The following is a 27,626-nucleotide window of genomic DNA, read 5'->3' as shown; positions in this document are numbered from 1 at the left end:
GCACAGTGATGGAAAGGGAAGAAAGCTGGACTAGGAGGCAGTAGATAAGGGCTCTATTAGCAAGTCATTTCACCATTCTGCAAAATGGGGTGTGGGAGGGAGCTGAACTGGGTGATCTTTAAAGCCCCCTTCCAAGTGTAACCATTTTTTTGTTATGATTTTCTACAGATCAGGAAAAAATGGAGCATAGAATTACAAATCTAGAGCTTAAGAGCACTTCATAGGTGATCTAGCCCAATGCCTCATTTTATAGCCATCTCCTGACTCCAGGCATTTTCTCTGTCTCCCTTTCTCTTCATCTCTGCCTCTTGGCTTCACAGGCTTCCTTCAAGCATCAACTAAAATCTCATCTTCTACAAAAAGGTTTTCCTGATCCTCCTTAATTCTAATATCTTCCCTCTGTTAATGATTTCCAATTTATCTTGTATATAGTTTTTTTTTCCTCTTTTGGGGGGGATGTGGGGGGACAGCTAGGTGGTGCAATAGATAGAGCGCCAGATGTGGAATCAAGACGACCTGAATTCAAATCCTGCCTCAGGCACATACTAGCTGCGTGACCTTGGGCAAGTCACTTAACACTGTTCGCCTCAGTTTCCTCTTCTGTAAAATGAGCTGGAGAAGGAAATAGCAAACTACTCCAGTATCTCTACCAAGAAAACCCCAAATGGGGTTATAAAGAGTAGGACATGACTAAAATGACTGAACAATAACAAACATTTTTATACAATTCTTTGTATGTTGTCTCCCCAATTAGAACGTGCTCCTTGCAAATAGGGACTGTCTTTTACCTTTCTTTGTATCTTTAGCACTAGCATTGTGCCTAGCACATAGTGGGTGCTTAAATCAGTGTTTGCTGACTGACTGAGGCTCAGGGAGGTTGTTAATGACTTGGCTCAGGGACCACCTCACCTCAAAGGCAAGATTTGAACCCAGGCCCTCTGACCCCACAGCCCAGTGTCCTTTTGTCATATCACCTTCCAAGCAAATGAGAAGTAGCCTCCCCTGGCCCTTTAGGTCATTTTGTATTATAACCCTGCATTCAGTAAGGAGGTATCAACTAACAGTCATACTCTTAGGGGTCACAGAGGTGATTACTTGCCTGTGGAAAGCAATTAAGGGACTTCCTGGGCCATTAGTTAAGAAACCAAAGATTGTTTTGTGGTTCACAAGTGGGGTGACCCAGACTGGTTTGCATATGGTTTTTAAAGGTCCTGTCACTATGAAATCGCTTCATGCTGTGGTAAAGGACAAGAGCAGATTTACAGCAATCTTGAATTTCCTCTGCAGAATAAATGATGGACCTGTCAGAGGACACGAAGAGGATGTTGGGACAAGAACAACGTTCCGGATTTTTTACCCAGAATCTGTCTTTACAAACCCAGCTGACAATGACCCTGACACTGTTGCCATCCTTACGGTCTTCAAACCCCATGACTTGAAGTGGTTGTGGGAATTGCTGGCTGGCATCACACCAGTAAGTTGGTCTAAAGGATTTTTTTTTTAATTTCAAAAACATTTGATTTTTTTTAAAAAGAAAAAAAAATTTTTGGAAGGGGAAGGCAGGACAATTAGGGTTAAGTGACTTGCCCAAGGTCACACAGCTAGTAAGTATGTCAAGTGCCCGAGACTGGATTTGAACTCAGGTCCTCCTGACTCCAGGGCCGGTGCTCTACTTCACTGCACCACCTAGCTGCCCCAAAAATGTTTTTAAAGGCCAGTTTTAACGTTTTGCTCTTCCTTTGTTTTAGGAGGTTAATCATTTTTGGAAGAAACCAGCCTTAAATCTGATCTATAAACCTGAAAAAATCAGAATCCTAGATCCTATTATTACAAGAATGGCTGCTTTCAACATGCTTCATTTTCCTACAACTTTTCCCAAAACGGAGGTATGGGCTTTTTCATTTATCATTTAACAATTTCAAAATCAGGATTTTTTTTTTAGGGACAAAAGAAGGGCTTTGGGCAAAAGGGCCTGTAAACTAGAGAGGAGTGTCTCTACTGGGATTATTCTGAGTTGTATGGAAAGTGTAAGAATGTTCACATGTGGCTATTTATGTATGTGTTTCTAATATGTATGTATAGATGTATGCACATGTGTGCACACATATGTATGTGCATGTGTGTACATATATATAGGAGATACGTATGTTATATTTATGCCTATATATACACATATATTTTTACATACATAGAAGAAATACCTATTTCTATGTATATGGAAATGCATGTGTATGCACAGATCAACACACCCTGATGCCTAATCATTGTGTGGAGATCACCCTGCGTTCTCAAAGGCAGACTTTGGGCCTGTCCTACAAAATTGAAGAAGCTTTGATGATGGACGGTGTGCTTCTTAGCTGAGAACCAAGCTGAGCCTAGCTAAGCATGGGGAAGTGCCTGACTAAAGGTTGGGCACTAAGTGGTGACTTTTGAGGGGTTATAGCACCTTACAAAGACTGTCTGTAAGCCCTGGGGTACATACACGACCTACACGAATGGAAGGAATACCCACACTGATAAAGTGATGGATCTTTTGAGGCTTTGAAACAGGTGTGGATCATATAATCTATTCTTACGCAACTGATGTGTTTTTTTAAATTTTTCTTGTTTTGCTTTTGTCCCCTGATTGTCATAGACTAGAAGAACAGGGAAAGCCAGAACTTTTAGGGTTACCCAGAACCATATTCATGGGCCTATATTAGGAAGGCAGAATTTATGATTTCAAAGAGAATCTCATATGTGCCTAAAAGGTCCGGAACCGCAAGATATAAGGAATTCTCTAGGCAGAAGGCAGGAGAACTAAAGCATGTATTTACACTCCACAATAACAAGCCCACAAACCAGCATCCCCATTTTGATATTTTCATCAAAAGCTTCCAGGCCCAATAAGTCCGCCTTATAAGGGTAACCAGGAGGCCACAGAGAAGTGAGATGGTATAAGGCAAAATCGTATACATGCTTCCCCTCTACGGTAAGAAGATTACCCACTAGCCTCTAGTCAGCTCTGCTACCGGCAGCTCAGCTTCGGCTGTAGGTGTCTCTGGCTCCAACCGGAAAAGGAAAGGAGGATCTTCAAGCTGTCCTCTCCCCTCTTATAGAGTTTTTGACATCATCAAGCGCCGCCTGAACGACCAGGGCTGATTGGTTCTTGACTTGGCCCTTCCCCCTAGCATAGACAACGTTAACACACTTCCCCTCAGCCAGCCCCACGACTCATCACACAGGAAGCTCTGGTCCTGCCCCGGAAGAGCAAGCCCCAGCGTCCAGGGAAGCTCAACGAGGCAAGCTGAGTCATTCAAAGAAAACAAAGTCCATTCTGGCTACAGGGCCCTAGACTCACAGATCTAGAGCTGGAAGGAAACTTAGAGGCCATATATCTGACCCAGCCCCCTCATTTTCAGATAGGGAAACAGAGGCACAGATATTAAGGGGGCAGAACAAGCTACTAGGGGCAGGGGTATGATTTGAATCCAGGTCTTCTGGAACCAAGGTCTAGAGCCTGATCCGCCACACTACTCTGCCTCTCGGATTCTCATAGGCAGCTGTGTGGCCCAATGAATAGAACACTCAGAAGAACTGAGTTCAAATGTGGCCTTAGACACTTACTAGCTCTGTGATCTTGGGCAAGTCACTTAACCCCTGTTTGATTCAGCTTCCTGAACTGTAAAATGGGGATAATGATAGCACCTACATCCTAGGGTTGTTGTGAGGATGAGATAATATTTGTAAAGTGATTGGCACATAGTAGGCGCCATATAAATGCTGTCATTATTATCATCATTATCATTGTTATTTTGAGTTGTGCTACAGAAAACTGCTTTAGAAACAGTGGCCAAAGCCACATTAGCTCTTTAAGGACTGGGGTGTTATTTGAAAATAAATGTTGACTGTACTATCCAGACCCATTTATTAGAGTATCAGTAAAACGAATGTCCTTACAATTTACTTTTTTATTTGTAGTCTGGTAAGGAGAAAAAAAAACAACTTTACATTTGAAAACTCAGCTACATACAGTGAAGGTAAAATATTTCAACTCCATAATTCAAGCAAACAGTTTAGAAATCTGGATGCCTATTTATAAGTAACACTTGATGGCAAAGGACAGTTGCTGAATAGGTTCTCTGTCTTACCAGCTCAGGGAGGGATTTTCACGGATTTATCTCTTTTTGGCCTATTGAACTATTTGGGCTTCAGCAAACATGGAGAGTGTTACAGACTTAAAATAACAGCAAGAAATGGATTTAGAATCAGAAGACTCAAATTTGAACCCTGGGCTTCAATTTTCTCTCTGTAAACTAAGCAATTTGAATAATTTTGACTAGATGCTCTCCAAGGTCTCTTCCAGCGTGATCCCTTTTATCACTGTGTATCAGCAGAGTGGGGTGAACAAGCATTTTGCCCAGGGACACTGGAATTTAAAGGCGTCTGACAGCTTTGATACGACCTCAGCAGACAGAAGGATGTGAACTTAACTCTTAATTAGCAAGAATTATCAGATAGCCTTCCCCATCTCATCCCTAGTGTGTACCTCTTTCCACCTATCCCTGCAGCCTCCCTAGCAAGAGCTTTTAAGTCATGGGGAAATTGTCCTAGGGTCTGTTTCCCCATAGATCCAAGGTCTCTCCCCAGTACTCCCTGGGCTTCCTGTAAAATGAGCATACTGGACAGGATGGCTTTTGAGATACCTTCTAGCTCTCATGGATGGTGAAATAATACATATATAATATAATAATGTGTTATAATATACATATGCATAATGTGTCTATGAAACATGTATATAACATATTATTCTGCATTATATACATGTTGTGTTTGTGTGTGTGTAAATACACACATGGCATATTGGGTAGAGGGCAAAGAAGGGGCACCTAATAATGAACTTAATTGGCTTGGTACTACTCTAGATCATTGGTCTCCAAAAGTGGGAGCTATGGCCTGACCCCAGAAGATATGTTATCATTCAGTGAAGGGTAAGAAGATAAGTCACATCACATCTTCCCCACGATGGCCAACATGGGGTTTGCCTTAATAAACTACACTTAGCTTTATCTTCTAACAGCATCCTACTCTACACACAGCTCCCTCTCCCCTCCCCACTTTGTAGTGTCCTACTACACAAGGTAGGAAGGTTTTGGCTCTGGGGCAGTGATGGGGTGATGAAAAAAACCCACCCTCTCCCTTTTCATTTCATATGGGATAGGATGAGCAAACATGGATGATTTGAAATATCCATCACAGATCCTGTTGCCTCCATATTGTTTGATTTGTTATCTGCATTCTGGTAAAGAATTTGAATTTGGTAAAGAATTACATTTGAAACTTAGTTATTTACAATTAAGGTAAAAATATTTTCACTCTGTAATTTGGACAGTTTAGAAATCAGATGTCTATTTATAAGTAACATTTGAGGGCAGAGAACAATTACTAAATGTGTGCCTCTTCTCAGTTTGCCTATTTCTTGCCACCATCTTTCTAGTCACCTAGGTTTGTCTCCTGGGTGTCACCTGTGACTCATATGCCCCCTCCCTCACATATCTGATCACTGACCACTTGCCTTGTCATTTCTTTCTCCACAGTATTTCTCTCCTCACTCCTGTTCCACCCACTAACATAGCCACCACAACTTACTCCAGACCCTCATCACCTGGACTGGTACAATGATTTAGTTGCCATGGTGATTTTCCCAAAGTGCAAGTCTGACTATATTATTCAGTTCAATAAACTTCAGTGGTCCCCTATTGAATCTAGGATCAATATTAGTTAATCTTTATCTCATTCTTTTTAACTGTTTATTTTTGTGTAAGTTTTCAATACACACAGTAGCATACATATATAATTTATAAATAAGTATATGTGTGAGTGTGTGTGTATAGTTATTAGCAAGATCAAACTTTTTTGATGATGCATTCTAATCAGTGAAAAAAACTGATCACTATTCCCCACATACAAGGATACGGTTTTTTTTCATTGATGAGAATGCATCATCAAAAACGTTGGATGATGCTAATAATTGTTTAGTTAGTAAGATTCAGTGGTAGAGTAGTAGTGTTTGGAATAAGAAAGTTTTCCTGCCATATACAATTAAGCTTTTTTAAATGGTATAACTGTATTACAGCTCCTCCTAAAATAACAGAAGCAAGTGGGTTCCCTTATGTTGTTAGTATGACACTTTAATAGAAAGGAAACTCCTTGATTCATTGTAAAAGAGGAGGTATATAATACTTAACAAAAATATCTTCATATACTGTATTCACCTTTGAATGCCATGAGAGAGAAGTTGGTTATCAACACTGAAATGTTAAACTCACTTGGTAAAATAAACTTTGAGAGGCAAGATCGTGTCCCTTCAAACAAGATGTGTTGGAGAAATGCTCTGAAAATTTAAAGGGACATTTCTCTTTTAAAAAAAGAGCAAATTATACATGTGATACTGGTAACTTTATACTTTTTTGTCAGGTGATGACTGTCACATTCTGCCTTTTGGATGCAGAAACCTCCCCTCACATCTAGAATTCATGTATGTTTGCAGAACTGGTATAGCATGGTTGTTAATTCCCCTTAATAACTTAATCATCAAGGCAGAAAACATTAAAAATTATCTTAAGTTTTACATAGGCAAACCAAAAAATATTTTCACAAACTAGATAAACAATTCATCTTGGGAACGCAATATTAAACAGCAATTAATCTACTAACTACCCCAGTCATCACTACCAACATAGGGTGACACAAATATGTGCTATTTCCCTAACCCAGGAAGGTATCTTAATAAAATGTTGTTTTTTTTTTTAAAATGAGTCCTGTGGGATTTGAATCATTCTAGGTAAGTATAGTAATTGTATAAAGTGTCCTTCATTGTTTAGGATGTTTAATTCCTTTGTGGCAAATGCTTTTTGTTGAAGATAAGATTCTACAACTCCAATATGCTTTAAAACTAAGTAGGCTGTTGTTTTAGACTTTTCTTGCGGGTTGCAAGCCCTTTATGCCCTGTTTCTCATTGCTTTTAGAAACCCAAACACCCAACAACAGGGATCATCGCCATCACGCTGGCATTTTACATATGCCATGAAGTTCACTTAGCAGGGTTTAAGTACAATTTTACTGACAAAAATGGCCCTTTGCATTATTATGGGAACACTACCATGTCTATGATGAGCAAGGTAAGGAAGACATGCCTCCTTGTGGTCCTCCTGGGAGATGGATTAAGTGAGAAGGGGCTTAGTGACAACAGGTCTTAGGCATGACATTTGGCTACATTTTCTGAAGCTTCTTCAGGGGTTTCGAAATTTCCTTTACACAATATTCTCGAGGTTACGATGTTACAAGTTTATATGCCGGTTTAGGGCAACCTCATTGTTCACAACTACTCTTGAGTCGGGGTTATATTTTGCCACATTCTAAAGATTAAATTTTCCAGACTTAATTCTGCTATTGCCAATTTTATTTGTTGTTCTGTAGAACGAGATAACACAAGCTCTGTAATCATTAGTGACAATCTCAGAGGCTGAGCAAAAAAAAAAAAAAAAACAAAAAAAAAACCCACTTTAGTTGAGCCCAGCATAGATCTCTTATTTCCCAGTATATCCAAAAACATCACTGAGCCTGGGCACATCTAGAAGTGACTTACAACTAAGAGGCCCAGAGTTAGACCCACTGACAACATGGTTTAAAAATGAAACTGAGTCCCTCATCTCGCTTCCAAACATATCTAAAGCTAGAGAGGAAGGAACCTTATTTTGATTAGAAATACCTTCTTAATTTTAGGGAAGCTAGGTGTTGCAGTGGATAGAGTGCTGGGCCTACAGTCAGGAAGACTCATCTTCTGAGTTCAAACTTGGCCGTGGACACTTACTAGCTGTGTGACCCTGGGCAAGTCACTTAACCTTAAGTCACTTAACTGTTTGCCTCAGTTTCCTCATCTGTAAAATGACCTGGAGAAGGAAATAGCAAACCATTTCTATACTTTAGCCAAGGCCCAAAGGGAGTCACAAAGAGTGGGATGTGACTGAAACAACTGAACAAAATCCAAAAACTTGGTTTTAGACCATATTAACTTCTCTTGGCTCCCTATGAAATAAGATAAATTGTTGGATTGACCGTTGGTGCTGGCTGTGGTTATATGTATTTAAAAACAAACACTGGATTTAGAATCAAAAGATTGGGCTTGGTCACTAGCTATTTGAACTTGGACAAGCCTCAGTTTCCACATTGGTAAAATTAAAGGAATGGATGACCTCCAAGGCCTCTTCTCAACCTAAATCCTGTTAACTTGGGTCACCTGACTAAAAATCCAGTATTCTTTCTAGTATACCATAGCTATACCCCATCCCCCAGAGCCTTTTCTTTCTTCCCTCCTTCCTCTCTTTTTTCTTTCTTCTGTCTTGTGTGTGTGTGTGTTTGTCTCTTGTCTTGTCTCTTCTGTCTTCTCTCTTTCTGTCTCTTTCTTCGTCTCCTCTTCTCTATGTCTCTCTGTCTTCTCTCTTTCCTCTCCATCTTCTCTCTTCTCATTCTTCTCTCTTTTTTCTTTTTCTTTCTTCCCTCTCTCCCTCTGTCTCTGTCTCCACCCAGCCCCACCTCTCCAGCTCCCCTATCTCTGTCTTCAGTGGCACAGGGGATAGAGCACTGGGTCTGGAATCAGGAAGATTCATCTTCCTGAAATCAAATTTGGCCTTAGACACTTATACTTGTATGACCCTGGGCAAGTCATTTAACTCTTAACAAAAGTGTCTATCTAAATGGGAAGTCATCTCAGAAAAGTCACCTTTCTCTTATATGTACATAGGTGCTTACATGTTGTCTCCCCCATTAGAATGTAAGTTCCTCGAAGGCAGTATTATTGCATGTCTTATGTTCCCAGTGCTTAGCATAATGTCCAGCGCATAGAAAGAAATTAATGTTTTTGTTGAGTACCTCCAGCATGGCTCAGGAAGCAGCATAGCACAGTAAATTTGGAGCCAGAGGACCCAGCTTCAAATCTTGACTGTAATTATGTGACCTAGAACAAGTCAGTTAATATCTCAGGGTCTCAGTTCTTCATCAATAAAATGAGGTGGGGGTGGGGGTGGGGGTGGGTTGGCCTAGAAGGCCCTAAAGTTTCTTCTAGATCTTTTGAGTATATAATGCTTTTTTCTATTTCAATTAAAATTCTTGACTATTTTCTCAGCCTGGACAATTTTTTTTTTCAGGGAAAATGGGAGCAAGCCATTTGGCTAGGCTGTTGTTTAGTAGTTTTTCAGTCATGTCTGACTTTTCATGATCTCATTTTGGAGGTTTTCTTGGTAAAGATACTGGAGTGATTTGCCATTTCTTTCTCCAGCTCATTTTATAAATAAGGAAACTGAGGCAAACAGGGTAAAGTGACTTGCCCAGGGTCACATAGCTAGTTAAGTGTCTGAGGCCGGATTTGAACTCAGGAAGATGAGTCTTCTGGACTCCAGGCCCAGAATTCTATCCACTATGCCACCTAGCTGCCCTTGGGCTGGTTTAGGTCCTACCAAATTAAATAAGTGATTTTTTCACCAGATTAATGGAAAAGAGTTTGAGAGGTGCCAAAATGAAAAAGATACAGTAAATATACCCTTTTAGGAAAACTGTAGCTTTTTATCATTTTTTAATAAATACTTTACTAGAGAGAGCCAGATTTACTTTTAGACCTTCCCTCATATTCTGGCAGACATGTAATTTTTGTTTTTGAATGGCAACAATTTATAACTTTGCTTTTCTTTCTGTCTTTAGAGTGAATATCACAACATAACAGCGGAACAGATTTTCTTAAAGAATATCATAGAAAAAAACTTTGTTATTAACTTGACAAAAGATTGACCCTAAAGACTCAAGATATTGATCCTTCATCAGTATTTTATTTTTTTATAAAATTTGAGTTTATTTTTTAAAATGCCAAGCTACTTCTGTAAAGCATGTCTTTCAATTTTTGTATAATTGTTAGGAAGTGTTCAAGACCTGAGTCTGTTATTGTCTGCTGGTCTAGATTTAACAGAAGTTGCATTCTGTGAGTATATTTAATTATGAAAACATATTACAGTTAAGATATCAGGGCAAATGTTAAAGTATCCTGAAAGTTCAATTTTTAAAATGAAAGAATCTTAACTTTAAATTCTCATTTGGAAGAAGTCTAAATTTCTAAGGATCAAGAAAATTGGGTGGTTCGACAGTTCTGTTCGAACACTCCAATCAAATGATAATCATGTTCTAAAAGTTAAGACTACCTGAGTAAATCCAGGGTGAGATAGGCCTGGATATTGTCAGAGTAAATGAATGATGGTGTTGTATCTATGGAATTATAAGTTTTTATCCTATCAACTGGTGATTTCAATTTGCAACCTTTGTATCTCTGACTCAGGAACTGTGTTTTGGCCAAAATTAACTGAATAGCCCAAACTTTCTCTTTATTTAATCTCTATTGTTTTTCTCCTCTAAGCCAACCTTAATCATGGAAAGCCATGGCAGTGTGTTTCATTTCGTTTACAGTGGAGATGTTTTTAGAATGAAATAGAAAATTTTCAAAATTGTAAATGTAAATGATAAAAATACTTGAATGAAAACTTGAATGAAAACTGAGTTTAGTTTTTTTTTTCTTCAAAATGTTTCAAGAGCCATCCTATAATTCTTGTAGTCGTATAGACACTTCTTTTAGGGATTGCCTTTCTTCTAACAGGTTGTTGTTGATCTATACGTGTTTTCCCTCTTCCCTCCCTTCCCCTAATTGATTTTCTTGAGTCTTTGATGCTTAAAATTTTACATGATGTAAACTTCCAGGCCCATGCTATCTTCAACTGGGTTTCTAAGCCTGTCTCTGGCTTCTCACTACCCGTTGTATCACTGATAGGAAACCAATTAATACACTTGAACAAGACCTCTATCCCTCCCTATAAAAACCTCTGGCTTTTATCTCTATCACTGAGCTCCCTGATCTGTGGACAAACTAGCTATATCTATTCTGAACTAGTTTGAACAATGATTTTGGCATAACTAGATGGGTTAGTTGTGGACCATCTATCTTCTCCTTTCTCTGTCTATAGCCTGAAAAATCATCTTGTCAGTGATTTGGGGGATTTTTCCAGCTGTGTCCTTGACTGTTCTACACAATTTTATACCTTAAGTCTTCCCGTGTATCAGTGAAAAATGCACCTGTAATAAAGACCTACTGCTTTCAGCATCCTAGTTGGTCTACCTCAGTATTCCCCCAAAATGACTGAAATGGATGAAGACAATCTAATAATTCACAATATTTGCCTGGCTTGAAGTCCCTGTATCTTTCACGTAATTTTTCAACCTCACATTCTTCCTCTTATCCACAAGCCCGTTCATTTTCAATGTACGACCCATTTCACTAACTGCCTCTGGTCACTATTTAGTCCACTACGATTACTCTTTCTAAAGCACTGCTTTTGTTGTTATTTACTGCTCCAAAACTCTTCAGTGACTTTCCAGTGGCTTACAGAATAAATTCATAACTTATGTCAGGGCATTCCCACTGAACTAAATACCCTGTGCTTCCCCACTTTAGCATTTTTACTCTTTGTGTTCTGACCTGAAATGTCCTTCCCACATCATCAGTTCTGTCTACTTAAATTCTCATATGCCTCTTTCTCCATGATTCCTCCCAAATCCTCCACCCTAAAGTCACCTCTCCCTCCACAACACCCCAACTGTGTTTAAGACCTTTTTTGTAGCCTTGTATTTCTATTTTATGTAAATGTCATCCCTTTTACTAGATTGTAAGCTTTTTGAGGCAGGGACCAAGTCTTCTTAATGTCTCCCCACAGTGATTTGTACATAGTAGCTGCTTAATAAAAGCTTATTTAAATTAAGAAAAAGTAGTGTTAAATACATTTATCCTCATCCTAAGGTTGAACCCCTGCTCTCTGTAGGATATCAGTGTGTTCAGTTTCTTTTAAAATTCATTTTGTATGTCTATAAAACAGGTGTACAATAAGTAAATTTACTAGATTAGATCATAAATCTGTAGAGGAAATTACTTACACTTCCTTAGGTCACTGAGGATCAGGATGAAAAAAATACTAAAGAAAAATTAAGATGTAGTTCTCGATCTGCTTTATGTAGAGCTTCCACAGCTCTCTCTTCCAATTTTGACAGTTACTTTGGTATAAGGAAACTAATGCTGTGCTGTTCTCGACACGATGTTTATAATATAAACCTCTAGGTTCTACTCCAACCTGTTTGGAGAAGATAAGAGTGAAACCTGGAATTACATAATAAATAGTGGGGCCTGGAGGAGGAGAGCTGTGGAATGAAGAACAGTTTGGAGAATCAATGTTTTGAGACATGACAGTTTGATTTAGAAAAAGGATTCTAGGACTAAACCATGATGACCAGAAGCCCCATGAAGAAAAAAAAAGTACTTCATCCATTTAAACAAGTTTAACAGCAATGAATAATGTAAATATATTTCATATACACACATACCACTTCAAGAGGTGATGCTTAACAGTTAACCTTGTTACCATCTCTGAGTGCACACTAGTAGAATTCATGGGGGGAAAGATTTAAAAGGAGATTTATCGATTAAAAGAACGGAGAAAACAGAGGAAAGTACAAAATGCCTTACCATCATGACTCTCATTGTTCACCCAATGACAGTATTACTTACTGGAAGGAGAAGATAAATTTTAATTCAAGAATAAAATATATGTGAATGTGCCTCTCCCAGCACTTTAACAAGCTTTACATCTCTTTGATTTGTTTCCACAAATAAATGGGAAAATAGCAAGTCGATTCACATTTAGGATATATAAGCTAATAAGGTGGTTGGACTAGATGTTATTATAAGTCTAAATCAAGCTGCGTAAGATGCACTGATTTACTTGGAAAATATTGTTTCAAATGTCAAAGTGTAATGCTTTATTTCAAAAGTTAGATAAGCATCTATCTTCTTCCGTGAAATCCCTTAAGTAATGGAAGGCATATATTGCTACATATGCACAAAAAAAAAAACCCTTCCTGACTTTTGGTGCTTGAGCAACTCGGTGGTGAAGTGGATGGCGTGTCAGGACTGGAGTCGGGAAGATTCATTTTCCCAGGTTCAAATTTGGCCTCAAGAGACTTCCTAGCTGTGTGACCCTGGGCAAGTCACTTAACCCTTTTTGCCTCAGTTTCCTCATCTGTAAAATGAGCTGGAGAAGGAAATGGTAAACCACTCTAGTATCTTTGCCAAGAAAACCCCAGATGGAGTCCAAAAAAGTCAGACAGAACTGAAACGAGTGAACGACAAGAGACTTTTGATGCATCAGGACACAGTTTTCTCAACATTATGGTAAGTCCAACATTTTCTTCACACGTAACTTGAGCGTGGATGTACATAATTTATTAAAAACAACATGAACACACAGAATTCTATTTATACAATCTAAATTCTATCAACATATACAAATACAGAGTGACTACAAGTCCATGCTGAGGTAAGAAAAGTACATTCTGGGAGAATATCACTGATCCTCAAACCATTCTCATTCCCCAAAAAAATAATTCAATGAATATTTTGCTTCCACTTTTCCCAGTGTCGAAAGAGAATATGTAGCTTGGCACAAATAAAAATTAACAGAAACAGTGCCAAAGCTGGCCTAAAAATTATGCCACCTAAACAGTGGTATCCAATTCTTAAGATTGTTGCAGTTAAGGACTTCATGTTAAAGCCAGACTAAAGACAACGGCAGAACTATCTAGCTTCGTGTGTTTTTAGGTATTGCTTCAGTGAATTAATTCACTATCTCACAAATTCTCTCAATTTTGTCTAATGGTGACCCATTTATAGACTACCCCATCTCTCTTATAGACAGTTCTTTGTTTCCAGATAACTTTAGGTGTTCAGGCAAGACAGTGGGGCTTAATTCTTAATCAAATGAGTTCATTCACCTCCATCAGAAAAACCAAAGCACTAACACATCCTAATGTTGGAACTTTTCACTTCTGTCACAAATCTTTCACTTGAAGACTTTCTTCATCAGTTAATTAAGCAATTTTTAAATGAAAAGTGCAAATCGTGAAATGTGAACTTAACTGGATTAGACACTGCATAAAAGAAGAGGATCCATGTAGATTTATAGCACTAAATAGTAGAATTCACAATTTTGGCTTTCACTGTGCTGGTTCTGAAAAGATCAAGTAACAGCTAAGTCAGTGTGGTTATGTCAAACACTTAGGCCAATATTTACTCTTCTAGTAGTTACTGGATTCTAGGCTTATTATATTCACACAGTTTTGGTCTCCATGGAAATGTGACAAATTCAAAGGAAACAACATTAAGTATTTAAAACTTATAAATAAACATTGAACAAGAAATCCAATCATACTGAATAAGAAGTCCAAAAAGCTGGCTAAAAATCGTTGCTGTTTGATTGTCTCAATGCCATATATAGATGTAGATATAACACACGTACAAAGTTGGGAAAATCCATTATGAAATTACCTAAATGGATTATCTAACAGAAAATTTATATCCCCTGCCCCCTCCCCCCAAAAAGTTTTGGATCAAAACACAATGCAAAAAAGTGTTTCACAACGAAATAAGGAGACATTAGATAATCATCTCATAGTTATTCTGAGCACAGCATACTGACAAACATGAATCAAATTGTTAAAAAATCTTCAATATAAAAGTCAAGCCTTAAAATCTATATCATATAAAAAACACAGTTCATTTGTTTCCCTGTAAGCTTTTAAAGAAAATAAAACAATTTTTTTTTTAAAAAAGCCAGGTGTATATCTCATTACAATGAGGAAAAATAACCAGCAAAATCACTGACAAGTTTAACAGTTCAAAATGTATTCCTAAAAGGTTTTATTATGTGCACAGTGCCAGAACTGAATCTCTCCTCCTTATACATGACAGAAAGGACTAAGTAGTGACGCATTCATCTTTTCTGCCTTTAGGGGCTGACTTAATTCAGTCATATTTTTGTTTACCAACATCTTTGCTTTCTACTCTAAATATGCCCAAGCTGTATTTTGGTACCTCAAGTTAAAAATAAATAAATTTTGCCTCATATTTTTTGTTAAAATAATAACTTAAAAATGAAATTAAGTAAAGCTAATACAGGAAAGTAAACTTTTATTTATAAAACAAGTGAAATACAACATCCTTTTTTTTTTTTTGGTCTGGACCTATGATTTCATCTGTATAGGCAGGGAACTTGTGGTAAATCAAACTCTCTGGGACCAATGAGATGGAAACTGTTTTGTACCTTAAAGCGTTAGCAGTGGCTGCAGCCAGGGAGCTGTAACTTAACAAAAATGTTAAGTGACTTGCCCAGGGTTACATGGCTAATATCAAAAGCAGGACTGAAACCCGGGCCTTCCTGATTTCAAGGAATTGCTACTCATTATCCACTATGCTATGCTGCCTTAAAAACAAAATCTGTAGTATCCACAATACTATTGCTTACATATTTGGAAATGTACAAAACAAAAAATAAAATAAAATACTTGCAACTTCTCTAGTCAGTTTACACTGGTGTGATAAGAATATGATGACTCAGACAAGGTGAAACTACATCTTTTAAATCCAAAAGCTGAATCACAGACCTGATCTCACGAGAAAGAGAGAGAGAGAAACAGAAAGAGCGATGGTACCTTTTTCTTCTTCTACCAAGCCATTCAGCGGGTCAAAAGAATAAAAAATTTGCAAAGTTTTCTCCTCAAAATGTAAAGATGACTTCCAATTTTCCCCAGTGTAAGCCTTGGCTTCAAAGAAAGAACATGTGCTACAACGGTGGGGGGTGGGGGGTGGGGAATACTGTCAATAAATAAGTCAGATAAAATTTCATTTGATTACATGTGACACACAGTTCTGTATCAACTGACATACAGAGTGCCCCAAAGGTCTGAGATGCAGTTCTAAACTATTTTAAGATAGAAAAAGGCTAAAAATTGTACTCAGACTTTTGGGACACCCCATGTTTCCCATGCTAAGGATTAATCTTCCCTTCACATTGCAGCAGGATAAGAAGGGGATTGGAAAAATGTTGCATTTGTTATCTACTACAGAATGTCATACTCTACCATTTAAAAAAATCAAGTTTAGAATCATTGATTAAATTTTTAAAAATTATATTGGAGAGTTGACTGACTTGGCAAAATCCAAAAAATACACATTTTTGTACAATTTAAAATGTATTATTTCTGAGTTGGGGTCTGTGCTGATGTATTTCATTCTGATGACAAACATCAACTGGGGTTCCATTAACGTTCTCTTCACAACCTTCTACTCTTCTCCTAACAAGTCACACAGGTTCATTTACAAACCATGCCATTGCACATATGAGTGGGTGGGGAAAACCTGCTGCATAACTTTTCTCAGCTGTAAAGTGGTTGCTGAGTCACAGAGCATCTATATTCACTAGGCTACCCAAGCAGACCCCATAAGGATTCTCAGAACAAAGCCCATAAGAATACTATCAGCCATGGCTTTTGGCCAAATGAAAAGGAGGCTGAGAGCATGCTTTGGAAGAAATCAATTATATCATCTGCCATTAAAAGTTTCTAAAGCAGTACAGGTCTTATCTCACTAAAGATTTAGATCAACAGGACAGTTACTAAAAGTAATTTATAGATATTACAGGATTATAAACTTTTAAAAAAATAAACACAGAAAGGATAACATGGGAACCAGAGAGGAGATAAATCAGGACAGTTTCCACCTTTGCATGTAGATCTTAAGAACTTCAAGCCATTTACTATAACAGTACCATTAGCAATTATTGCTAGTAAGGCTTACAGAGCCATTACTTTAAGTTCATTAATGTACCTGCAGCATCAATAATAAATATTTCATCTCAGTGATTTTTAAATTCTTTGAAGTGCATCTGAGGAACTCTCTTATGACTTAAAAAATATAGCATTTTACAGTAGTAACGAAACAGGATATTACATCATGAACAGGGAAGCATCAACAACTGTGTGGCATTTATCTTCAGAGCAAAATGGCCAGATTAGTAGTTTCCTGTACCTCAGTTATACTATTTTCCCTCAATCATTTCAGTGATAGATACTGATAGACTTTTTTATATATTACCATGACTAGTACAAAAAAATTCAATGTGCTTTAAAAATGATGCTTTGGAAAAAGTGGCATCACCTTCAAAGGATTTCCTTAAAAACATCACCTTCTCCTTCCCTCCCTGCCCCGGATACTTCCCCTTTGCTTCCGGCTGTGTGGAGTGTACCCTGTGGTACCTGGTACATCATTTCATCTGGGGCACTTAGTCCTGGTTTCCCCCCTTTTGGAGTGTCATATTCTGCATGTGTCAGAGGGCAGCTGTCAGTTCGAGAGAGTTTATTGTAAGTTCCCACTAAAGGAGGGGCTTTGTTCCCTGTAGACTTGAAGGTGGATGTAGAGGGTGCTCCACCTGAGGCAGTGGGATGTCCTGACATATCCATGATTATTGGTGTAGCATATTCTGGGCCAGTAATAGGCAGTGGTTCAGCATATGCATGATAAACTTCTTGCACTGGAGAATTATAAGGATCAAGGTCAGCATAGCCTGCTTCTTTTCTTTCTTCTGGCTTAAAGGTTGACCTCTGATGAAGTGTACCAACAATTCCTCCCACCAATGGCTGAGCATACTCTGTATGATAACATAGAACAGAAAAGAAGACTTACTCTTACAGCTATTATCCAGAAAGCAAATTATCTGTGCTGTCACAGAGCTGCCATTGAAAACAACCAATGCTCTACAGCCCTTCCTGCTGCCAGCTTCTAAACAGTGAAACCTTTCCGAAACAGTATCATGCACTTTGTGACACAGATTCTTGGAGATATGTAATGATACTATGGTAATATAATGTTTAAATTTAAAACTCATAGTATCTGAAAATGTTTCTATTAAGCATTCTTAAAGTGGGCTTTGGCAATAATGCAGGTTTCTGGCCTGTATGATAAAGAGACTGGTCTAGATGACCTCTAAAGTTGTATCAGTGTAAAGGTTATAGATATGATAACTAGCAATTTCTACTTGGACATGTTCATGTCACTTGTATTGAGGCTCAATTCCTAATCTGTAAAATGAGGCTGCTTTGCTCCCTCCCAATTCCACATTTCTATAATTATATGATGCTTTACTGGAACAAGATTAACTTAGCGCATCAATAAGTACATGATTTGTTTTTCTTTCTTTTTTGGAATATCTAACATTTCAAATAGCTATAGATCCTGGTAGTTAATAATTATAAATACTTTGGGAGAAAAAGACAGAAGAAACCCTGGAGGCCATACAGTCCAACCCCCTGTTTCTATAAATCAATAAACTGAGGCACAGAGATGTTAAGTGAATTATCCAAGGCCATAGGGGAACAGAGGTACACAAGGTAACAGAGACGGGATTTGACTCCCAATTTAGTGCTCTTTCCACGGAATCCGAGCTACGTCCATACTCTAAGTGGGTACTTTTTTAATGAAGTGCCTAAGTCACACAAGTAACTTAAGGTCATTTATTTCAAAGACAAAGGTAGGACTATAGATGAAGACCCCTTTGCCCTACCTTCTTCAGCTCGTCTCTTGAATAAAAGGAACATGAAAAAGAATCAGATATCCTTACTTTAAAGATGGAAAATTTATTATACTCTTTGACCAGAAGAAATTTAAACAAAAATAGCCTAATTCCCATTATTATACAATTAATGATATACTATATAGTGTGCTCCAGAACTACCGTAATACTCCAACAAACAATAGTTCCTAGAAAATATGATCTTGGGTAAAACTGGAGGAGTAAAGCTGCTATCATGGAATTCATTGCAATGCTAAATGTGGGTAATTAGCCAAATAATATTATAGCAGGATCTTGTTATAAATTACTAATTATTTTATTGTAAAAGGTTATACAGGGCATGCCCATCCATCCTTCCAAGTGGTTACCTGCAGTTTCAGTCTGTAACACAGACGTGACTTCTCTTGGTCTCAGGTGACTAACTTCACTGCTGCTATAACGGACAGGAGTTTCCTCATGTTCCAGTGATTTGGCTGGGAAAAACTGCTTCATTCCTTTCCACCAACCTTCATTAGGGTTTCAAGCAAGAGCAAACTCTTCAGACAAGTTCCATGATAATGGTTTTCAAGGCCTACCTGATGGTCTACTAAGAGTAATAATATGAAATAGAAATAACAATTCTGACAGTCCCTAGAACTTAAAAAAAAATCCTCCAAGAAGAGAACAGGCAATTTTTATAGTATCTAAAGCACATTCAAATACAAAGTTTTAAGTTAGGAGAGTTTAAACAAGTTTTCTACTAAAAACTTAAGTTGGGAAATGCACACCGACAGGCACATGTGTCCAGGGAGAAGCATAAAAAATCTGAAGGTAACTTTTATCTTCATGAATTTTCTCCCACACTAAAATGACCTAAACATCTTAGACAAGTTAACACTGAAAAATGACATGGGAATGGGCTGAAAAAAACAGCACATACATTGGAAAAAGCCTCAGATGGGGCTGTGGGGACTCCCTGAAAGAGCACTGGCTTTGGGCTCAGGGCAAAGACTGGGATCTTCGTCCTTCCATTGACCACCTATACGATCCTAAGCCACTCATTTAACTATTCCTGGCCTCGGCTTGCACATGTGCAAAATGAGGAGGCAGGAACAAATCCAAGGTCTTGGGCATTATGGGGCCTGCAAAACTCCCCAGTGCTACGAGATTAAAATATAATTGGGAGCACTTAACAAAATAAATCAAAATACAACCTAAGCATTATTAATTTTGGGTTTTCTAAGTAAATATGTGCCCATCTTTCCGAGTTTCTATGTAAACCCATCTTTCTGAGTTTGACACCAGTGGACTAAATAATCTTTAAATCTGATGGAGATGATTCTGACTCAACCTAGGCTTTGGTCATAGCTCTGCCTCTTACTCTTCATACCTACATGACTTTGGGAAAATCACTTATTCTCTCTGACCCTGTTTCCTTATTAGTAAAATGTTTAATTGAATTACTTCAGTTATTAAATGCCTATGTGCTAGGAACTATGCATATAAATATAATTTGGGGAAGGAAACTTAAGAGTGGGGTATCAGGAAAGACCTCTTGTAGGAGGTGGCACTACAGATGAGTAATGAAAGGTTTATAAAAGGGAAATGGCAGTCTAGGCAAATGCATGGAGGTGAGAGATTGGGATAGCAGGCAAAGGGAACAAGTGGAACAACTTGGATGTAAGTGAGGGGGAAGTGGAATAAGTCTGGAAAGTTAAGTTGAATTCAGATTGTGAAGGGCTTTAAATAGAGGAGTTTGTATTTGATACTACAAAGAGAGAGCTTCTGGAGCAGGGAAATTATATGGTCAGGCTTCTGTTTTAGGAATATCACTTTCACAGCTTATAGAACAGAATGAAGAAGATAAATACTTTGTATAAATAAATGAAATAGGCAGACCGAATAAGAGACTACGGTGACAGTCTAGGTGAAAGATGACAAGGGGTTGAACTGGGGTACTGGTTACAGGAAAAAATAGGAGACAATGGAGATCATCTTCATAAGCATAATTATTACACCCAAAGGAACTGAAGAAACCACAAGAGACAATGTAGAGAGAAAGCCCGTAACAGCCCTAGATTACACCTGTACATAAGAGGGCAGGAGATTAATGATGGTCCTGCAAAGGGGACTGAGAGGTAGAAGATGAACCGAGAGAGAGCAAATTCATCAAAAAAGGGTGGGGGTGGGGGTGGGGGGATGTGGAGGAGCCTATTCCAGAGGAGGGAGTGGGTGGTCAACAATTAATTGCTTGTCACACAAGAGAGTAGAGTTTCAGCCAAATGATGGGGTTGGAAACCAGACTGCAAGGGACTGAGAAATGAAGATAAAAGTGAAGAAATGGAGATGCAAGTATAAGTAACTTTTTCCAGGAGTTTGGTTGTGAATGGAAGAGATGTTAAACAATAGCCTGAGGGAAGGGTAGGGTTGAGTAAAGATTTTTTTTTTTTAAAGAATGAAGAAATCTGGGCATGTTGGTAGGCAGGAGGGAAGGAGTTAGTACAGGGGTGGGGAACAGGTGGCCTTCTAGGTTCTTGGGTATGTGCAACAGTAATTAAGGTGGGACTTTTTCCTTTTCTTTTCTTAGGTGCCTTTAATGAATCTGGCCTTTGTTTGAATGGGGCAGATAAAGTGGGATCTTTTTGTCTTGGTTATTTCTCTGCACAGAGAAAACTGGGAGTCACTGATTTGTATATGATGTGATATGGGGGATGGGGAACTATCCTACACCCAGCCTGGCTGAGGTCAGAGCCCTCAGGGCTCTGAACAGGATATAATTGAGGACAGCTTGGCATTTGACTTTTGGGGCACACTCATGGAAGGAGCGTTGAGACTCTGGGCAAGCTGCAAACTGGCCCCCAGCTTTACAACCCAGATGCTGGTTCTTCTCTGGTAACTATGAATTGTGATTTGAATCAGACAAGGTCTGTCTGTTGATATTTGTAATTCCTGTTTGTATTTGCTCTGAAGTTCAGGGTATTAGCTTTTTCCCCTGAACAAAGTGAATGATATTTGTATGTTTGATAAACTGAGATTGTTAACCCCTTAAAGTTACTTTCCTTAGTAAAGCAGATCAAAGCAGCTTTCTGGGTGCTGGCTGTTGGAGGATCTTACACCCCCCACAGTAGCTGCTAGCAAGATTGTTTTTTAATTATTATTTATTTATTTAATATTTTTAGTTTTCAGCATTGATTTTCACAAGAGTTTGAATTACAAATTTTCTCCCCATTTCTACCCTCCTCCCCCCACTCCAAGATGGCATATATTCTGGTTGCCCCATTCCCCAGTCAGCCCTCCCTTCTGCCACCCCACTCCCCCCCATCCCCTTTTCCCTTACTTTCTTGTAGGGCAAGATAAATTTCTATGCCCCACATAAAATATCTTTGGGGACTCCTTAATAATTTTAAAGAATATAAAGGGGTCCTGAAACCAAAACATTTGAGAGCTGTTGTTTTCAATGATCATCCATTTAACAATGCTACAGGAACTTAAAATTGATTTTCTCATATGCACAATGTTCTTAAACATGATTGCTGTTTCTTCCCAAGAACACAAGGGGTAATGGAAAGGGAAGGTAAACTACTGTAATTTGCTTTTGGTAGATGAATCAAAGAGTTAAGTAACAAAAAAGCTATACTGTTTTGCCAAGCTGTAAATGTTCACTTTTTGCAAATTTTGGAGACAGTTCAGAGATCAGAGTAATCAAATTTCTTCCAAGGGCCAAGTCCTCTAAGAAGGAATAGCAGATCAAATTCTTAAGATGAAAAAACAGGAACAGTACTACAGGACTTTATTTTCATTTTACTTCTCTAAATATTACTTAAGGAAGAAGGAGGAAGAGGAGAGTAAAATGGAAAAATAAAGAGGGAAGTACCATTGACCATGACAGAGAGCTACAAAGTAAGCTAGCAATAAGCTGTTTGCTTTTGGTATGCCATTTAGAGAATACAAAGTAAGGCTCAAGGGTTTGTTCTTTGCCAAGAATCAGATATGTATATTTTATACTAATTATGTGTGAACTGCAAATAAAAGTCTTTAATTATTTACCTGCACGATCCCAATAAGGTAAGTCATATGTTCCTTCTGTTTTTTTCTTTCTGCAAAGACACATACATATACATACACACACGTACACACAAAAAAAAACCCAAACCAGAAATTAACACATAAATTAAATTTATTCCTAAGACATTTCTACAACTGCAGCACAAACACAAAATAAATAATTATTAAGCCTACAAAATTCCACTTGATATATTGCCTAGGGAAACTTTCCACTATGATGACAGCTAAACCGCATTTTGGAATCTCAAGAAATATTAAAATACAATAAGCCTTCAGAGAAAGATGCAGTGTAATCCCACTTTTCCTTCCTACAACTACTAACCTAAAAAGGATCAAGGAATGAAAATTAGCAAACTAGAGGCCAAGAAAATAAGGGAGTAAATAAAAACAGCTCCCTGTCTTGCCCCCTTGTACACAGTTTAAGGAGGGCAGAGAGGAGAAAAGGTTAGCATTTGTTTTGATTTTGTTTCTAGGGAGATGGGTGTAAGTTAGATGGGTCTTTATTTGTTAAGTCATAAAATATGTGGCAGGAAAAGAATTTTAGTGCCTGTGTTTTTCCTCTGGTTTTTCTCTGCCTGGTTCAATTTGACAAATGTTTTCTTCTATTGCCCAATGCTAGAAAACAGTGTCATTCAGCCTAATGTGTTTTAATTAGGAATTACATAGTCTTAATTTACTTATTTGTGTAAAATCTTAATCTAGAGGCTTAGAGACATCTTTAAACATTTTCCTGCTCCTGGTTTTTTATTTAATATTATATAATGTGTCCCCCAAACTCTCTTTGTAAAGATCAGGAAGACTTATTATATTTTTACAAATGAGGAAACAGAAATGATATTATTTTTTCAAAATTATAAGGCTATTCAATAATTTAGTGAAGCTATAATAAAATGTTAGTTTTATGAAGAAACATACAAGCTGTCTTCTACCACTGAATAGACTTGTTTTTTCCTTGGTGTTTTATGGCTAAAAAAATCTTTGCAATGCAATGGGAAAAGTGCTAGACTTGGAGTCAGATGTCCTGTCTGTATGTACTGATACCTGTGAATCAAATACACCAGTTACATTACCTGTTTCTCCAGTGCCAACCACAAACTAAGATGAGGATAAGGGTAGTGAGAACCATGACCAGAACAGGGACTAGGACAGCAGCCAATGCTACATCTGAAATTCGTTAAAAAAAAAATACCACTAGTAACAATATGCACAGAAACTGAACATTATGTCTGTTAACATTTCTCCACACAAGCATCAAATCTGTTGTATAATCTAATATTCATTCTAATACTTCTGCACAGGCAAATTTTATTTCATCTTCTATACATGGCTATATGTGTTGAAGTTCTGTAGAATTTTCTGCCCAGAGAAAATAACTTTAATAATAATAAAAAACAGAACTAGATTTCACTTCCTCATATGTAAAATGGGGATGATAACAGTATCTACCCCAAAGGTAGTTGTAAGGATCACATAAAATAATATATGTAAAGCACTTTGCAAACCTCAAAGTGCTATTTTTATGTTTTGTTTTATTTATATTTTATATTTTTATAATTTACAAAAATTTGTTATATAATAATTTATTCATTTATATAATATTTATAAAAATTATATTTTCATTTGTATTTATGATGTAATCTACTATTATTATGGAATGGCTTAAGATTACTGCTACTCCTATAAGAAAGTAACTGCACCAGAAAGTGAGGTAAAAGTTTTGTGATTATTGCCTTCTCAATTTTTACCAAAAGTTGGTTTTTAGCTACTTTTTAATATTCAGTAAGTTTGAGAACACTTACTACCCTAGGTACATAGCCTGAACATTTTGGTTCCTCAGTTTCCTCATTCATATGCTACCTACTGCTCAGGGCTGTTTGGATAAGCAAATAAATATTAGTTATGTAAAAAATTTATATATACATATATAAACACAAGTATCTGGGAGTACCTCAAAGCTCTGTTCTGAGCCCTTTTCTCTTTTTTCTCTATATTAACCCATTGGTGATCTCAAGAGCTCCCATGGAGGTAGTCTTACTTTTATGAAGATGATTTCCAGATCTATTCATATCCACCTCTGGTTTCTCTTGTGAGTTTAGGTCCTACATCAAAAATTACCTTTTGGACATTTTAAACTGAATGTTCAAAACTCAGTATGTCCAAAAACAGAGCTCATTATTTTTACCCTTAAACACACAATTTTAAAAATTCTCTCTCAGGTTGATCAGTGGAATGGATTAGATACACAATATACACAGAAGCAAATGAGCATAGTAACCTAGTGTTTGACTAACCCAACGATTCCAGCTATGGGGTAAGAACTCGCTATTTGACAAAAATTTGAGGGGAAACTGGAAAGCAGACTAGCAGAAACCATGCATAGACCAACATCCTTCACCATATACAATACTAGGATAAACTCAAAATGGGTACATGATTTAAATATAAAGAGTGATAGCATAAGAAAATTAATGGAACATGGAAGTTACCTGTCAGATCTATGGATAGAGGAAAAGTTCATGACCAAATAAGAGACAGAGAGGTTTGCAAGAGCTAAAATGAATCACTTTGATTACATAAAATTAAAAAGATTTTGTGCAAAAAAGGTGCATAAAACCGTAAGAAAAGCAAGAAACTAGGGGAAAAAACATTGCTGCAAGTTTATTTGATACAGGTCTTATTTTTAACATATATAGGGAACTGGGTCAAATTTATAAGAATAAGATATGTTCCCCAACTGGTAAATGACCAAAGGATTCTGGCAGTTTTCAGAGGAAGAAATCAAAACTATCGATAGCCATGTGAAAAAAATGCTCTAAATCACTAATATTTACAGAATTGCAAATTAAAACAACTCTGAGATATCCTCTTACAACCATCAGATGGGCTAAGACGATAAAAAGGAAAAATGACAAATGTTGGAGGGGATACGGGACAATAGGTACGATAGATAAAATGATGCACTGTTGGTTGGAACTGCACATACCCTTTGACACAGAGATACCACTATTAGGTCTGTATCCCAAAGGGATCAACAAAAGGTCAAAAATATTTAAAGCCACTTTTAATTTTACTGTGGCAAAGAATTGGAAAGGGAAGGGATGTCCATCAACTGTGGAGTGGTTGAAAAAGTAATGGTACATGAATTCAATGGAATACTATTGTGCTATAAGAGATGAAGAAGGGGAAGGTTTTGGAAAAAACCTGGGAGGACTTTTATGACTTGATGCAGAGTGAAATGAGCAGAACCAGGATAACAATTTATATAGTAACAAAAATATTGTAAAGATAAACTCTGAAAAACTTAAAAAATTCTGATCGACACAATGACCAATCATAATTCCAAAGGACTCACAATGAAATATGCTATCCAACTCCAGATAGAGAAATGATGAACTAAGAGTGCAGACTGAAACATTTTCCTCTATTTCTTTTTCTTGCTTTTGTTTTATGTTACCATACATATTTGTAATGAGTTCTAGTTTTTCCCCTCTTATCAGTGGGTTGGGGATGGGATTGAGAGGAGAGAATTTCAACTGAAAATAGAATAAAATTGATTTTTAAAAAAGACATTCCTCCTCTCTGTCAAAGGCATTACATGTTTTATCCTTCCAGTCACCCAGATTCAGTCTTCAGTTCACATATACTATCAGTTGCTAAATCACATTATTCTTTCTCTGTAACACCTTTCATATATTTTTCTTCTCCCCACTCACAGAACTACTACTCTAGTTCAGGTCTTCATCACCTTCGTCCTAGACTACTGTAAAAGGCCTTTTAAAAGACCAATCTCCTTGCCTCAAATCTTTCCTCACTCCTACCCATCCTCCACATAGCTACCAAAGTGTCTGTCTAAAGCACAAGTCTTCCTAAAGCTCTATTCTCCATAAAGTCCAGTGATTCTTTGTTAACTAGGATAAAGTATAAACTCTTTTGTTTGTAATTTAATTTTTCAAAACATGATTCCTTCTGATTTTTTCAGTTATAATAACAATAATGATAAAAATATCTAGCACTTCCATAGTATTTTAAAGTTTGCAAAGTGCTTTACAAATATTAGCTCATTTTAACACCATAACGATCCTGAGATAATCTTAAATTTGTGCTATTATAATCCCCTTTTTACAAATGAGGAAACTGAGGCAAAGAGGTTAAGTTACTTGCCCAGAATCATACAATTAAGTAAGTGTCTAAAGCTGGATTTGAACTAAGGTCTTTCTGACTCCAGGTTTAGTGCTTTATCCACTGAACCACCTACTTGCCTCATTCCCTCTCACTTATACTAGATACACCACAGTAAAACCAGTCTTTCTGATGTTCCTCACAAATGCCTTTTTCACTGCCTGTCCCCCATGCCTAAAAAACTCACATCTTCTTCACTTCCACCTCTTGGAATTTCTGGTATCTTTCAAGACTCAGTTTACATATCACCTTTTCCAGAAGGCCTTCCTGTTAATATTTAGTGTTTTATCTCCTTTCCCTTAACTTTTTTAAAAGAAAAAAACAGTAATCAACTTTCTATGTTTTACCCTTCAAAGATTTCAGTTTTAAGAATTCCTTCATTAGAGGCAGCTAGGTGGCACAGTGAGTAGAACAACAGCCCTGGAGTCAGGAGGACCTGAGTTCCAATCTGGCCTCAGACACTTGACACACTTACTAGCTGTGTGACCTTGGGCAACCCCAACTGCCGTGCCTTCCCTCCTCCAAAAAAAAAAAAGATTAAGAATTCCTTCATTAGGCTTTCTCTGGACACTAGTAACTTTATATATTATGTTGTTTGATCTCCATTAGAGATTACTGATGAAGTGGTTTGTTGTTAGACACCCCAAAACAAAAGGTTATATACCATAATTTTTTCAGGCATTTCCCTCTATTTACATGGAATTCCTCAGATTCTCACCTTTTGCTACCCCAAAGGGGGCTATAAATATTTTTGTACATCCTAAATTAAAATCTGTTTGGCTTAGGACTAATCCCTCCAAAAGTCTACCCTCCTAATCCCACCCCTCTCCTCTTTGCCTTCTATTTTCTTGTTGAGTGAAAAGTATTTCTGTACCCAAC

At 37.5% G+C, this 27,626-nt stretch overlaps 2 protein-coding genes across 4 annotated transcripts in view; one reads left to right on the top strand and one right to left on the bottom strand.

The window, feature by feature from the left end:
• The window catches only part of ST3GAL6 (ST3 beta-galactoside alpha-2,3-sialyltransferase 6), an 85,463-nt gene extending 73,632 nt beyond the window's left edge, over positions 1-11,831 (top strand). For all 3 annotated transcript variants that reach the window (XM_036744456.1, XM_036744455.1, XM_036744457.1), the window contains 4 exons: positions 1,288-1,474; positions 1,749-1,886; positions 7,008-7,160; positions 9,736-11,831. In XM_036744456.1, coding sequence (XP_036600351.1) covers positions 1,288-1,474; positions 1,749-1,886; positions 7,008-7,160; positions 9,736-9,822 — 565 coding nt within the window. In that variant the 3' untranslated portion in view covers positions 9,823-11,831. The remainder of the gene's footprint in view (positions 1-1,287; positions 1,475-1,748; positions 1,887-7,007; positions 7,161-9,735) is intronic.
• Positions 11,832-14,786: 2,955 nt separating this feature from the next.
• DCBLD2 (discoidin, CUB and LCCL domain containing 2) overlaps positions 14,787-27,626 on the bottom strand; it is a 127,713-nt gene continuing 114,873 nt past the window's right edge. Inside the window, exons 13-16 of the mRNA XM_036746335.1 lie at positions 23,639-23,732; positions 22,551-22,600; positions 18,893-19,030; positions 14,787-17,603 (exon numbers count right to left, since the gene is read on the bottom strand). Of these exons, the coding sequence (XP_036602230.1) occupies positions 17,116-17,603; positions 18,893-19,030; positions 22,551-22,600; positions 23,639-23,732 (770 nt within the window). The 3' untranslated portion in view covers positions 14,787-17,115. The remainder of the gene's footprint in view (positions 17,604-18,892; positions 19,031-22,550; positions 22,601-23,638; positions 23,733-27,626) is intronic.

Source organism: Trichosurus vulpecula, chromosome 2 (genome assembly GCF_011100635.1).
Source record: "Trichosurus vulpecula isolate mTriVul1 chromosome 2, mTriVul1.pri, whole genome shotgun sequence".
Taxonomy (NCBI): domain Eukaryota; kingdom Metazoa; phylum Chordata; class Mammalia; order Diprotodontia; family Phalangeridae; genus Trichosurus; species Trichosurus vulpecula.
Note: the sequence above shows the minus strand (reverse complement) of the source record. Positions and strands in the feature narration are given on the sequence as shown.